General features: G+C 43.7%; 2 protein-coding genes and 5 non-coding genes across 7 annotated transcripts in view; 5 read left to right on the forward strand and 2 right to left on the reverse strand.

The window, feature by feature from the left end:
- LOC125715120 (uncharacterized) overlaps positions 1 to 15150 on the reverse strand; it is a 1180389-nt gene that overhangs the window by 245732 nt on the left and 919507 nt on the right. The window lies entirely within an intron of this gene.
- LOC125715114 (uncharacterized) overlaps positions 1156 to 15150 on the reverse strand; it is a 935270-nt gene continuing 921275 nt past the window's right edge. Inside the window, exon 2 of the mRNA XM_048986370.1 lies at positions 1156 to 7968. Within this exon, the coding sequence (XP_048842327.1) occupies positions 6583 to 7902 (1320 nt within the window). The 5' untranslated portion in view covers positions 7903 to 7968 and the 3' untranslated portion in view covers positions 1156 to 6582. The remainder of the gene's footprint in view (positions 7969 to 15150) is intronic.
- LOC125728771 (5S ribosomal RNA) lies at positions 9961 to 10079 on the forward strand. Its single transcript, XR_007389355.1, has one exon. It is a non-coding gene; the product is annotated as a 5S ribosomal RNA (ribosomal RNA).
- On the forward strand, positions 11158 to 11276 carry LOC125733255 (5S ribosomal RNA). Its single transcript, XR_007392605.1, has one exon. It is a non-coding gene; the product is annotated as a 5S ribosomal RNA (ribosomal RNA).
- LOC125730865 (5S ribosomal RNA) lies at positions 12352 to 12470 on the forward strand. The gene has a single exon (XR_007391154.1). It is a non-coding gene; the product is annotated as a 5S ribosomal RNA (ribosomal RNA).
- Positions 13548 to 13666, forward strand: LOC125732435 (5S ribosomal RNA). Its single transcript, XR_007391815.1, has one exon. It is a non-coding gene; the product is annotated as a 5S ribosomal RNA (ribosomal RNA).
- On the forward strand, positions 14749 to 14867 carry LOC125732271 (5S ribosomal RNA). Its single transcript, XR_007391710.1, has one exon. It is a non-coding gene; the product is annotated as a 5S ribosomal RNA (ribosomal RNA).

Here is a 15150-nt window from a genome sequence, read left to right on the forward strand (position 1 = left end):
TTACTAATTTATATATATATTTTTTTTTTTCTCTCATTCATAAAGGCAGCTTTTAGAAACCGTTTTACTCTAAATACTTCCTGGTAATTCTAGGTGCTGTAAGCTGTTCGTGCCTTTATTCCACCAGGGCGCGATCTTCTCACAAACTTGAAGACTGTCACTCCCCATTCACGTTTTACAACTTATTGTTAATGATAAAGAGACAGCTTTTTACACACAGTTTTAAACAAAGTACTGATATTATTCCTCTTCAACTGACCGCTTTGTTTTCTATGCAAAAACCACTTCGCCACAGAAGACTCGATATTATTGGCATAGCAAGTTCTGCTCTTCTCCTTTCAAAACTTGCTAAAAGCTGTATTTAAAAGAACAGATTGGCCGGGGTAATTCACACCCTTCAATGCCAGCTTAATGTTTAGGTTAGTGGGAATCACAGAGGAATTAGGGATGGAAACGTCTTTGCTGGTGGTAGAAGCGGTCTGGTGAATTTTTAGAGAGAAGAGGCCGTCGATGTTTGAATGTAGAAAATTGTTCTGGCTGCAGCCTGCAGTATGGACTTGTTGGTGTGTGTAGCTCCCAGTGTTCTGACAGCGCGACGTTTTGGGGAAGCATGTGATTCAGCAGCTACCAGTGGGCTTCGTGCGGCGGAGATTTTGTGGCTGTTAGCGGAGTTGATAACAGAGGGTCGTTAAGAGAAGCCTGCATGCAGTAGGCAAAGGAGTAATGTTTGCCGGCGGGGGACGTGCGGCGATTAACCTGTGCGGTAGTGAAAAGGAGTTAAAGAGAAGGAAGTGTGCGGATGCGGAAAGAATGGAATAATTGTGGTAGGCTGCCGGCTGAGTAGTTTGGTGAATGTTTGGTGTGGGTCCGGCGCTGCCGATTGGATGGTGGGGCTGCAGTGTGAGTCAGATAAAAAAAAAAAAAAAGCAGGAGTAGGATCCAATGGGACTAACTGGCATGTATAGACGCGTGTAATGCAAAAGGGCTTTTTTTGGTAGCATCTTTCGCTTACGGCCATACCACCCTGAACACGCCCGATCTCGTCTGATCTCGGAAACTAAGGAGGGTAGGTTCTGGTTAGTACTTGGATGGGAGATGTTGGGGAAAGCGCCCGGCGTTTCCACCCCAACTCCACATTTATGAGACACACACAGGTTACAGTTTTACTTGCAAGGGTACCCACACTCTCTGCAATGCAAACTACAGCAGAATGTGTTACAAAGGGTGGTTCCCCTTGACTCCTTTATTTATAGTCAGTGGGAGGCGCAAGAGTCATGCAGAATAGGGAGGTGAGAGAAAGTTCTGGTTTTGCTAAGGTGGGAATGCTATTATTAATATAATCTAAAGTATGAGGCTAGGGGAAAACAAAATAATATATATACATATTTACATTCATTGCTGATCATACAGGAGTGATAACAAAATGATTAATAACAGTTTCTTCAACCTAACAGTCCCTCCTGTTTATCATGACAGTATGATCAAAAACATCAGTATTGTACAAGTTGCAAAAGCATTTCCAGTACAACTGTCATTTAGATCACATAATCATCATCCTAACTGTGGAGTACAGAAAACCATCAGGAGTCGTTCCTCCTGTTTATCATAGAAAAACATCTAATTCCGTTACTTCAGGTCCGAGCCCTGCACGGGTGCTTTCGGCTCAGCCGTCATTTTGAATTACATGTCTTCTTCATCGCTATCGCTGGAAACAGGCTCTGTCTCCATATTCTGAGTAAGGGAGAGAAACATTGTACTGTGTGTCCGAAAAGCAGCATTAAGAGCTTGATTAATATACATTTTCAAACATGGTATAACAGTTATAAAACAACAGAAAAACAAAATAAAAAACAAAACAAAAGAAAATATAAGTGAAACAATACTTTGGTACCCTATACCTGCAAAAGATGCGGCACATTTGGCCTGTGACATATTCATGGGTTTTCCATATACAGTGGGTCGTTCACTATGAGTAGGCATCACAGAACAAACATAGCAATTCGTCACATTTTTTGCTGTTACAGTGTCATGTACATATTGATACCAGTAGTTCTTCATGAACGGGTGTGAGTGGTCAGCAGGCAACGGGCGCAGATGGAAGTCGTCATGGGTCCATCGCCGTAGGTGTTGCAATGGAGCTAGTGGGAGCAAGGACAACCATACAAGTCCAACAACAAGAATGACCCCTAGAGTCACCTTACCACATCCCCACCCCGTCAGAGCCATCCTAATAGAGTGCAGTTCAGTTGTTTTCTTCACCGGGTTGAGACAGCAGCACCCTATTGGTTACTGTGCCTTTGTAGCGGACTTCCACTGCTACTCTGTCGCTGAGGCCTCTGATAAGGGCTTGATGGGTTTACAGTGACTTTTGTGTATCCAGGAAGGTCGTTCTGCTATTTTCACAGCTGTTGGTGTTGTGAGGAGGACTTGATAAGGACCGTCCCACCGGGGTGTGCTCCACTCCTTCCGCAACAGGACCTTGACCAGGATCCAATCCCCTGGCTGCAAGTTATCCTGTTGGTTAGAAACAGAATTTACTGGCAGACTACTGGGGCTATGTTTTTGTTGTGATGATAGCAACTTTCGCATCCAATTAGCCAATGTATTTTCTCTGTCCGCTTTCCCTATATCACTCATTTCGGTTGCTAGAGGAAACGGCCTTCCGTACACTATCTCAAAAGGTGTTAATCCTGCAGGAATGGGAGTTATTCTCATCCACAATTTTACTAGAGACAAACATTCTGGCCACGGCCTTTTTGTCTCTTCCATTGTTTTTCTGAGCCTTGTTTTAATAGTGCCGTTAGTTCTCTCCACTAAGCCTGCACTCTGAGGGTGATAAGCACAATGATTCTTAAGCGTAAAACCTAATGCTTGTGAACAAAGGGACATGGTCTGATTTACAAAATGAGTCCCATTGTCTGATCTTATAATATGAGGTATGCCATAAGTAGGGAAATAATGGCCTACCAAACATTTTGCAACAGTCATTGCATCACAGTGCTTTACAGGGTATATTTCTACCCACTTAGAAAAGGTGTCTATAATGACTAGACAGTACTTCTTCCCTTGTGACCAAGATAATTCAATAAAATCCATATGTACAACTTGAAACGGGTACTCAGCTACAGGGAACTGGCCACGTTTTGGTCTCATGTTACCCTGTGCATTATGTTTACAGCAAATTAAGCATGTTCTACAAAATTGCTTTGCATAATCAGAAAAATTTATAGCATAAAAGTATTGCTGGATAATATGTACCATCCCTCCTGTTGAGACATGAGTATTTCCATGGCTCACTAAGGCAGCTGTTTTGTATAAGTTTTTTGGTAGGATGGGCTTGTCATTCATATAGTAAACTTTCCCTTGCTGTATTTCTCCTCTCTTGATCCAACTCTGTATTTCTGTTTTAGGAGCATGCATCTGTGCATCACACAGCACATCACTATCTATGAAAAGAATGTCTGCCACTGATAAGGTGGGCTGTTTCAGGGCCGCTTCTTTGGCAGTTTTATCTGCAAAGTTGTTTCCTTTAGCTATTGTGGAAGCGGTTTGGTGTGCTTTACATTTGCACAGTGCAAGGCGAGTCGGTAATTGTACAACATCTAATAATCTAAGTAGTAAGTTTGTGTGAGTTAGAGACGTTCCCTGCGATGTTTTAAAACCTCTATTTTTCCACGCTCTTGCATGGTGATGAACAGCTCCAAACACATATTGACTATCAGTGTATATAGTAAGTGACTTATTTTTGAATAGCTCGCATGCCCTAATTACAGCATAGAGTTCAGCCGCTTGTGCTGAACAAGCAGGTGGGAGTGCATTGGCCTCTAACACTTCAGTGGACGTAACTACAGCATACCCGACCTTATTTTTTCCCATATCATTTTTTGATGCTGATCCATCTACATAAACAACCATTGAATCTGATATTGGGGTCTGTAAAATATCTGCTCTGGGTTTTGTTTGCTCTTCCACAACTGCTTTGCACGAATGTGGCTCTCCATCTTCCGTTGTCGGAAGAAGGGTGCTAGGGTTAAGAGGACCACATCGCTGTATAGTAATGTTTGACTGTGAAAGCAGGAGTGAGACTAAGGTCAGATGTCTAGCATGTGTGAGGAACGGAAGCGGCGTCTGCAGTAAAACTAATGAAACTGAATGTGGCACCTTCAGGGTGAGTGGGTGACACAACACTAATTCTGCTGATAATTTTACTGCTTCTGCAGCAGCTGCACATGCTTGCAAACATTGTGGAAAACCAGCTGCTACTGCATCTAATCGTTTAGAATAGAATGCTAGTGGTCTTTCCTTTGTCCCGAACGGCTGTGTTAATACCGCTTTCATATAACCTTGATTAGCATCAACACATAAGGTAAATGGTTGTTGATAATCTGGTAAGGCAAGTATCACATTTGTTTGTAGCATCATTTTTAAGTTTGTGAATGCCAATTCTCCTTCTTTTGTCCACTGAATTTTATCTTTTAAGGCCATGTCTTTCCCATAAATTAAGGTTTGCAGAGGTTGAACGAGTGCGACATAATCGGGTAGCCATTCTCTGCAATAATCACAAAGTCCTAAGAAGGACATCATTTGCTGTTTAGTCTTTGGCTTTGGTGCCTCTTGTATTGCCTGTTTTCTAGTTTCTAATAATGATCGACCTTGTTGGGAGAGTTTATGTCCAAGATATATAACTTCCTCCCTGCAATATTGTAATTTTTGTTTTGATGCTTTATGTCCTGTATCATATAAATGCTGTAACACCAACAGTGTGGCTTCCTTACAATGCTGTTTTGTATCTGAAGCAATTAATATATCATCTACATACAGTAGCACTTGACTATGGGATGGTATTTTACAGGTACTCATAGAATATCTAAGGGCCATGGTATATACATGTGGACTTTCTGAAAACCCTTGAGGGAGTCTAGTATATGTGTATTTTTTTCCCTTATAGGTGAAACCAAATAAATGTTGAGAATCAGAGTGCAATGGTACTGAGAAAAATGCATTACTGAGATCAACTACTGAGAAGTAACTTTTATCAGGGGTTAATGAGTTGAGCAATAAGTGCGGGTTGGGCACGTCTGGTGCTGCGTGTTGCACTATGTTATTAACTGGTCTTAAATCCTGCACCATGCGCCATTTCCCTGTATGTCCCTTCTGGACAGGGAAGATAGGAGTATTGCAAGTGGCCTCAGGAGCCTCTCGCAATATTCCTGATGCCAACATATCCTGCACTACAGGGGCTATACCTTTCTCTGCCTCAGGTTTTAACGGGTATTGTCTAACTACCGGGCGGTGTTCTGATTTCACAATTACTTTGTATGGTGGGAACCCCTTTACCAGTCCTACATCAGTGGGGGAGGACGACCACAACCCTTCCGGGAGGCGATCTAGATCTGGACATGATCCCCCCTCCAGAACAGAAAAAATTTGTCAGGTTGGGTCCTGCAAGTGTGTGGTGAGAGTGGTTTGAACTCTCCATCCCAAAGGAAACCGCCACACATTGTGTTTTTTGTCATAGCTCCAACAGGAGCCAGGTACGGGTTGGTAGTCATTGTAACTGTGCATGGAATCTCGTAAGAACATCTCTACATCCCTCCACTGCATCTGAGGTGATTTTGATAGAGATACATGTGGTGTTTCCCCTCTGAACACAGCCTGTTGTTTATTAGATAAGATGACTGAGGCAGCAGAAAAGCCAGTAGTGGAGTTAACATACAAATGTTGTAAGGTAATACAAGTGTCTTGAAGGACATGAAACATTTTGTCATAGGCATAATCTGGTCCTGGGGTGCCTTTGTACCACATAGTGACGTGTAAGGCATCGTCAGGCATGAACTGGGTTTGTTTAGGGGACTGCTTTTCTCTAGTTTTTCGCAACAATTCTCGTGTCTGTGCAGTTCCCCCTAGGTCCAGTGACCAGTAATATTGTGGTGCTCCGGTTCCTTGCACAACATAGGCTTCCTCATTTATGATTGCTTTCATGCCAGAGTTTGTGGCAACTACACTAATGCCCATCTGTACCATAAGGTCACGGCCTAACAGATTGACAGGGCAAAAAGGGCTTATTAACACTTGTGCTTGACATTCAATCCCAGTTTCCTTATCTTTTACTGCAACTGGGTTTGTTAGCTGATGACTGTCTGTTTGGCCTCCTGCTGTTTTTATATTTATGACAGATGAGGAGTATGTGACTTCAGGAGGACTGGAGGTTAGGACAGTCCTACAGGCTCCAGTATCACACAGGCATTCGTATACTTTGCCATTTATGATTGATTTCCGACTTGGCAAAGTTCCCCACTGCCTTTCTGCTAATAGCTGACATACTGCTTGCAAATCTATTTCCTCATCCAGGAGGTCTTGTAAGGTAACCTCCGTTTCTTCCCTTAAAATGACCTCTGTTTCACCTCGGATAGTGTCGGCAACAGGGGTCTCCGAGGAGGGTCATTGGTCATTTTCGGTGGAGTTTGGATTAAATGGTCGCTTCCCTGACCTGCAGTCCCTGCTTAAATGTCCAGGTTTCCCGCATGTCCAACACTCTGTTTCCTGTGAAAACCCTCCTGTTTGTTTATTTCTAAATCTTCCTCAGCCTCTAAATCTTCCTCTACCTCTGAATCCCCCGCGTCCCCGAGGGTTCGTTTGCACTAGCGCTACCACATCAGAGGCGCTGAATATTGTATCTGTCTTTTGCTGTTTCTGCGCTTTCTGTGCGTGTTGGGCATATTCTAAGGCTTGTTGGACTGAGCCAGTATTCTGATGTACCCAATGTTTGTCGAGATATTTTCGCAATTCAGGCTTTAGGCCTGCGACAAAAGCTCGTTTTAATTGTTGCTGATACACTCCTCCGTCTTCCTCGTCGTGAGGAATTCCTGAATTTCCCCTGAACACCACTCGCATCCTATCCATAAAATCCTCAGGTTCCTCTCCATCTTTTTGTTTGCACTGCGCTATTCGCCCATAATCTGCACGTCTCACGAAGACTGTGTCTATCCTCTCTCGCAGGTGTTGTAATGCTTGAATGAGTTCCTGTGAGTTATGTGCTAAGACTTCATCATTATTACCATGTCCTGTGAAGTCTCCCGCTACACGTCCCCATTTATGGGTAAACAACGGTCTTAGGCATCGGTACATTTCCCTGCCGTTCAAATGAAAACTACTTTGTAATTCTAGGATGGCAGTCCAAAACTCGGGTACCCCTTCTTCAACCGGGGGTATTCCTTTTAAAGCCGCTGTTCTATCCTCAGCGGTCCAGGGTCTATATACTAACATAGTTTCGGGTCCTGCATTATTTGGGCCTCGATTTGGATTTGCCACTTCTACGAGGGGACACTGCCATTCTACCTCCTCTTGTTCTGTGTTATTTTTTGGATGCCATTGTACTTTAGCTGTGGCCAAATCTTTTACAGGATATAGAGAGGGATCAGACCCTCGAGTTAACATGCGAGATGGTTCCACCCCCCCCCCCCCTGCTTCTTGTCTATCTGTGGCTGGAACCAGCGCCGGTGCAGGCACCAGAATTTGTGGGGGCGGTGGAGGAGCTGGAGGGGCAGAAGGTCTTGCTGCCGTTTCTTCGTCTAGTGTGATTAAAGCCACCTGCAGTTTTTTCTCCTTATTTCCCTTTTTCTGTTGTCTCTTATTATCTCTTAGTTTACTCTGTTCTAACCATGCATCAGAGAAAACGTATTCCTTTTTTCTATCTTGGCCTTTTTTATTATTGGTAGTCTGTAACATCTCCAGTTTTAAGTTTCCCTGTAACTTTAATATATCTGGAGTGTGGAGTTTTCCTTCAAACCCATGTTTTTTCCTCCATCTCTGACTACTTATTTGTCCTGATCCTGGTTTATATCCTTCCATAAACTTCTCATCTCCCTCTAGTTTGATTTGTTTACTCAGATTTTTTCCCATTGTTACCTTTTATTGAATACACTACAAAACATAAAAAATCCTAAAAGCAAGTCCCTGGCATGAGACCTCAGGAGGACACCAACACGACCTTCTACTGCTCACTATTAGAGCAGCGGTGTTAGTTTTCAGGGATGAAACCCGTCCTTTATCCTTCAGTCACCAGTATGTTGTTGCTTTTAGGGTGGATCGTGTAGGTTAGTCTAAAACCTATAAAAACACATCCACATACATCAATATATATATTTCCAATAACGCCTACTTTCTCTCCCGGTTAATTTCGGCTAACCTCAACCACATGCATGTCTTGGCCACCTGCTTATTTAGGTGCCGTATGTCTCACTTGGCCACCTACTCACTTAGGTGCCATATCTCTCACCTGTATAGTGTGCTCTCTGTTCCGTCACCGAGGTCCTTCAGACATCACCAGACGTCGAGCGCAGTTCTAACCACCGGCCTGATGACGAATTCACATCACAGGTCTTTCTTGCACCCGTCTTCGAGTGACTGCCAGCAGTTTTCGGTGTCGCTTCTCTCGGCGTACTGGAGACGTCTTCGGGGTTCCTCGGATCCGGCTCGAAGGACCAAATTCTATGTTGGGGAAAGCGCCCGGCGTTTCCACCCCAACTCCACATTTATGAGACACACACAGGTTACAGTTTTACTTGCAAGGGTACCCACACTCTCTGCAATGCAAACTACAGCAAAATGTGTTACAAAGGGTGGTTCCCCTTGACTCCTTTATTTATAGTCAGTGGGAGGCGCAAGAGTCATGCAGAATAGGGAGGTGAGAGAAAGTTCTGGTTTTGCTAAGGTGGGAATGCTATTATTAATATAATCTAAAGTATGAGGCTAGGGGAAAACAAAATAATATATATACATATTTACATTCATTGCTGATCATACAGGAGTGATAACAAAATGATTAATAACAGTTTCTTCAACCTAACAGGAGACCACCTGGGAATACCAGGTGCTGTAAGCTTTTCTCACTTTTACTTTATACAGGGGGCGCTCCACTTCACGATTTATTTAAATCTATCACTCCCCTTCCATTTTACTATTTTATATATATATATTTTTTTCTCTCATTCATAAAGGCAGCTTTTACACACCGTTTTACTCTAAATACATCCTGGTAATTCTAGGTGCTGTAAGCTGTCCGTGCCTTTATTCCACCAGGGCGCGATCTTCTCACAAACTTGAAGACTGTCACTCCCCATTCACGTTTTACAACTTATTGTTAATGATAAAGAGACAGCTTTTTACACACAGTTTTAAACAAAGTACTGATATTATTCCTCTTCAACTGACCGCTTTGTTTTCTATGCAAAAAGCACTTCGCCACAGAAGACTCGATATTATTGGCATAGCAAGTTCTGCTCTTCTCCTTTCAAAACTTGCTAAAAGCTGTATTTAAAAGAACAGATTGGCCGGGGTAATTCACACCCTTCAATGCCAGCTTAATGTTTAGGTTAGTGGGAATCACAGAGGAATTAGGGATGGAAACTTCTTTGCTGGTGGTAGAAGCGGTCTGGTGAATTTTTAGAGAGAAGAGGCCGTCGATGTTTGAATGTAGAAAATTGTTCTGGCTGCAGCCTGCAGTATGGACTTGTTGGTGTGTGTAGCTCCCAGTGTTCTGACAGCGCGACGTTTTGGGGAAGCATGTGATTCAGCAGCTACCAGTGGGCTTCGTGCGGCGGAGATTTTGTGGCTGTTAGCGGAGTTGATAACAGAGGGTCATTAAGAGAAGCCTGCATGCAGTAGGCAAAGGAGTAATGTTTGCCGGCGGGGGACATGCGGCGATTAACCTGTGCGGTAGTGAAAAGGAGTTAAAAAGAAGGAAGTGTGCGGATGCGGAAAGAATGGAATAATTGTGGTAGGCTGCCGGCTGAGTAGTTTGGTGAATGTTTGGTGTGGGTCCGGCGCTGCCGATTGGATGGTGGTGCTGCAGTGTGAGTCAGATAAAAAAAAAAAAAAAGCAGGAGTAGGATCCAATGGGACTAACTGGCATGTATAGACGCGTGTAATGCAAAAGGGCTGTTTTTGGTAGCATCTTTCGCTTACGTCCATACCACCCTGAACACGCCCGATCTCGTCTGATCTCGGAAGCTAAGGAGGGTAGGTTCTGGTTAGTACTTGGATGGGAGACCACCTGGGAATACCAGGTGCTGTAAGCTTTTCTCACTTTTACTTTATACAGGGGGCGCTCCACTTCACGATTTATTTAAATCTATCACTCCCCTTCCATTTTACTATTTTATATATATATTTTTTTTTTCTCTCATTCATAAAGGCAGCTTTTACACACCGTTTTACTCTAAATACTTCCTGGTAATTCTAGGTGCTGTAAGCTGTTCGTGCCTTTATTCCACCAGGGCGCGATCTTCTCACAAACTTGAAGACTGTCACTCCCCATTCACGTTTTACAACTTATTGTTAATGATAAAGAGACAGCTTTTTACACACAGTTTTAAACAAAGTACTGATATTATTCCTCTTCAACTGACCGCTTTGTTTTCTATGCAAAAAGCACTTCGCCACAGAAGACTCGATATTATTGGCATAGCAAGTTCTGCTCTTCTCCTTTCAAAACTTGCTAAAAGCTGTATTTAAAAGAACAGATTGGCCGGGGTAATTCACACCCTTCAATGCCAGCTTAATGTTTAGGTTAGTGGGAATCACAGAGGAATTAGGGATGGAAACTTCTTTGCTGGTGGTAGAAGCGGTCTGGTGAATTTTTAGAGAGAAGAGGCCGTCGATGTTTGAATGTAGAAAATTGTTCTGGCTGCAGCCTGCAGTATGGACTTGTTGGTGTGTGTAGCTCCCAGTGTTCTGACAGCGCGACGTTTTGGGGAAGCATGTGATTCAGCAGCTACCAGTGGGCTTCGTGCGGCGGAGATTTTGTGGCTGTTAGCGGAGTTGATAACAGAGGGTCGTTAAGAGAAGCCTGCATGCAGTAGGCAAAGGAGTAATGTTTGCCGGCGGGGGACGTGCGGCGATTAACCTGTGCGGTAGTGAAAAGGAGTTAAAAAGAAGGAAGTGTGCGGATGCGGAAAGAATGGAATAATTGTGGTAGGCTGCCGGCTGAGTAGTTTGGTGAATGTTTGGTGTGGGTCCGGCGCTGCCGATTGGATGGTGGGGCTGCAGTGTGAGTCAGATAAAAAAAAAAAAAAGAACATTAGTAGTATCCAATGGGACCAACTGGCATGTATAGAGGCGTGTAATGCAAAAGGGCTGTTTTCGGTAGCATCTCTCGCTTACGGCCATACCACCCTGAACACGCCTGATCTCGTCTGATCTCGGAAGCTAAGCAGGGTAGGGTCTGGTTAGTACTTGGATGGGAGACCACCTGGGAATACCAGGTGCTGTAAGCTTTTCTCACTTTTACTTTATACAGGGGGCGCTCCACTTCACGATTTATTTAAATCTATCACTCCCCTTCCATTTTACTATTTTATATATATATTTTTTTTCTCTCATTCATAAAGGCAGCTTTTACACACCGTTTTACTCTAAATACTTCCTGGTAATTCTAGGTGCTGTAAGCTGTCCGTGCCTTTATTCCACCAGGGCGCGATCTTCTCACAAACTTGAAGACTGTCACTCCCCATTCACGTTTTACAACTTATTGTTAATGATAAAGAGACAGCTTTTTACACACAGTTTTAAACAAAGTACTGATATTATTCCTCTTCAACTGACCGCTTTGTTTTCTATGCAAAAACCACTTCGCCACAGAAGACTCGATATTATTGGCATAGCAAGTTCTGCTCTTCTCCTTTCAAAACTTGCTAAAAGCTGTATTTAAAAGAACAGATTGGCCGGGGTAATTCACACCCTTCAATGCCAGCTTAATGTTTAGGTTAGTGGGAATCACAGAGGAATTAGGGATGGAAACTTCTTTGCTGGTGGTAGAAGCGGTCTGGTGAATTTTTAGAGAGAAGAGGCCGTCGATGTTTGAATGTAGAAAATAGGTCTGGCTGCAGCCTGCAGTATGGACTTGTTGGTGTGTGTAGCTCCCAGTGTTCTGACAGCGCGACGTTTTGGGGAAGCATGTGATTCAGCAGCTACCAGTGGGCTTCGTGCGGCGGAGATTTTGTGGCTGTTAGCGGAGTTGATAACAGAGAGTCGTTAAGAGAAGCCTGCATGAGGTAGGCAAAGGAGTAATGTTTGCCGTCGAGGGACGTGCGGCGATTAACCTGTGCGGTAGTGAAAAGGAGTTAAAAAGAAGGAAGTGTGCGGATGCGGAAAGAATGGAATAATTGTGGTAGGCTGCCGGCTGAGTAGTTTGGTGAATGTTTGGTGTGGGTCCGGCGCTGCCGATTGGATGGTGGTGCTGCAGTGTGAGTCAGATAAAAAAAAAAAAAAACCAGGAGTAGGATCCAATGGGACTAACTGGCATGTATAGACGCGTGTAATGCAAAAGGGCTGTTTTTGGTCACGTCTCTCGCTTATGGCCATACCACCCTGAACACGCCCGATATCGTCTGGTCTCGGAAGCTAAGCAGGGTAGGTTCTGGTTAGTACTTGGATGGGAGACCACCTGGGAATACCAGGTGCTGTAAGCTTTTCTCACTTTTACTTTATACAGGGGGCGCTCCACTTCACGATTAATTTAAATCTATCACTCCCCTTCCATTTTACTATTTTATATATATATTTTTTTTTCTCTCATTCATAAAGGCAGCTTTTACACACCGTTTTACTCTAAATACTTCCTGGTAATTCTAGGTGCTGTAAGCTGTTCGTGCCTTTATTCCACCAGGGCGCGATCTTCTCACAAACTTGAAGACTGTCACTCCCCATTCACGTTTTACAACTTATTGTTAATGATAAAGAGACAGCTTTTTACACACAGTTTTAAACAAAGTACTGATATTATTCCTCTTCAACTGACCGCTTTGTTTTCTATGCAAAAACCACTTCGCCACAGAAGACTCGATATTATTGGCATAGCAAGTTCTGCTCTTCTCCTTTCAAAACTTGCTAAAAGCTGTATTTAAAAGAACAGATTGGCCGGGGTAATTCACACCCTTCAATGCCAGCTTAATGTTTAGGTTAGTGGGAATCACAGAGGAATTAGGGATGGAAACTTCTTTGCTGGTGGTAGAAGCGGTCTGGTGAATTTTTAGAGAGAAGAGGCCGTCGATGTTTGAATGTAGAAAATTGTTCTGGCTGCAGCCTGCAGTATGGACTTGTTGGTGTGTGTAGCTCCCAGTGTTCTGACAGCGCGACGTTTTGGGGAAGCATGTGATTCAGCAGCTACCAGTGGGCTTCGTGCGGCGGAGATTTTGTGGCTGTTAGCGGAGTTGATAACAGAGGGTCGTTAAGAGAAGCCTGCATGCAGTAGGCAAAGGAGTAATGTTTGCCGGCGGGGGACGTGCGGCGATTAACCTGTGCGGTAGTGAAAAGGAGTTAAAAAGAAGGAAGTGTGCGGATGCGGAAAGAATGGAATAATTGTGGTAGGCTGCCGGCTGAGTAGTTTGGTGAATGTTTGGTGTGGGTCCGGCGCTGCCGATTGGATGGTGGGGCTGCAGTGTGAGTCAGATAAAAAAAAAAAAAAAACCAGGAGTAGGATCCAATGGGACTAACTGGCATGTATAGACGCGTGTAATGCAAAAGGGCTGTTTTTGGTAGCATCCCTCGCTTACGGCCATACCACCCTGAACACGCCCGATCTCGTCTGATCTCGGAAGCCAAGCAGGGTAGGGTCTGGTTAGTACTTGGATGGGAGACCTCCTGGGAATACCAGGTGCTGTAAGCCTTTCTCACTTTTACTTTATACAGGGGGCGCTCCACTTCACGATTAATTTAAATCTATCACTCCCCTTCCATTTTACTATTTTATATATATATATATATTTTTTTTCTCTCATTCCTAAAGGCAGCTTTTAGAAACCGTTTTACTCTAAATACTTCCTGGTAATTCTAGGTGCTGTAAGCTGTTCGTGCCTTTATTCCACCAGGGCGTGATCTTCTCACAAACTTGAAGACTGTCACTCCCCATTCACGTTTTACAACTTATTGTTAATGATAAAGAGACAGCTTTTTACACACAGTTTTAAACAAAGCACTGATATTATTCCTCTTCAACTGACCGCTTTGTTTTCTATGCAAAAAGCACTTTGCCACAGAAGACTCGATATTATTGGCATAGCAAGTTCTGCTCTTCTCCTTTCAAAACTTGCTAAAAGCTGTATTTAAAAGAACAGATTGGCCGGGGTAATTCACACCCTTCAATGCCAGCTTAATGTTTAGGTTAGTGGGAATCACAGAGGAATTAGGGATGGAAACTTCTTTGCTGGTGGTAGAAGCGGTCTGGTGAATTTTTAGAGAGAAGAGGCCGTCGATGTTTGAATGTAGAAAATTGTTCTGGCTGCAGCCTGCAGTATGGACTTGTTGGTGTGTGTAGCTCCCAGTGTTCTGACAGCGCGACGTTTTGGGGAAGCATGTGATTCAGCAGCTACCAGTGGGCTTCGTGCGGCGGAGATTTTGTGGCTGTTAGCGGAGTTGATAACAGAGGGTCGTTAAGAGAAGCCTGCATGCAGTAGGCAAAGGAGTAATGTTTGCCGGCGGGGGACGTGCGGCGATTAACCTGTGCGGTAGTGAAAAGGAGTTAAAAAGAAGGAAGTGTGCGGATGCGGAAAGAATGGAATAATTGTGGTAGGCTGCCGGCTGAGTAGTTTGGTGAATGTTTGGTGTGGGTCCGGCGCTGCCGATTGGATGGTGGGGCTGCAGTGTGAGTCAGATAAAAAAAAAAAAAAGAACATTAGTAGTATCCAATGGGACCAACTGGCATGTATAGAGGCGTGTAATGCAAAAGGGCTGTTTTCGGTAGCATCACTCGCTTACGGCCATACCACCCTGAACACGCCTGATCTCGTCTGAACTCGGAAGCTAAGCAGGGTAGGGTCTGGTTAGTACTTGGATGGGAGACCACCTGGGAATACCAGGTGCTGTAAGCTTTTCTCACTTTTACATTATACAGGGGGCGCTCCACTTCACGATTAATTTAAATCTATCAATCCCCTTCCATTTTACTATTTTATATATATATTTTTTTTTTCTCTCATTCATAAAGGCAGCTTTTAGAAACCGTTTTACTCTAAATACTTCCTGGTAATTCTAGGTGCTGTAAGCTGTTCGTGCCTTTATTCCACCAGGGCGCGATCTTCTCACAAACTTGAAGACTGTCACTCCCCATTCACGTTTTACAACTTATTGTTGATGATAAAAAGACAGCTTTTT

The sequence above is a fragment of the Brienomyrus brachyistius genome, chromosome 2 (genome assembly GCF_023856365.1).
Source record: "Brienomyrus brachyistius isolate T26 chromosome 2, BBRACH_0.4, whole genome shotgun sequence".
Lineage (NCBI taxonomy): Eukaryota > Metazoa > Chordata > Actinopteri > Osteoglossiformes > Mormyridae > Brienomyrus > Brienomyrus brachyistius.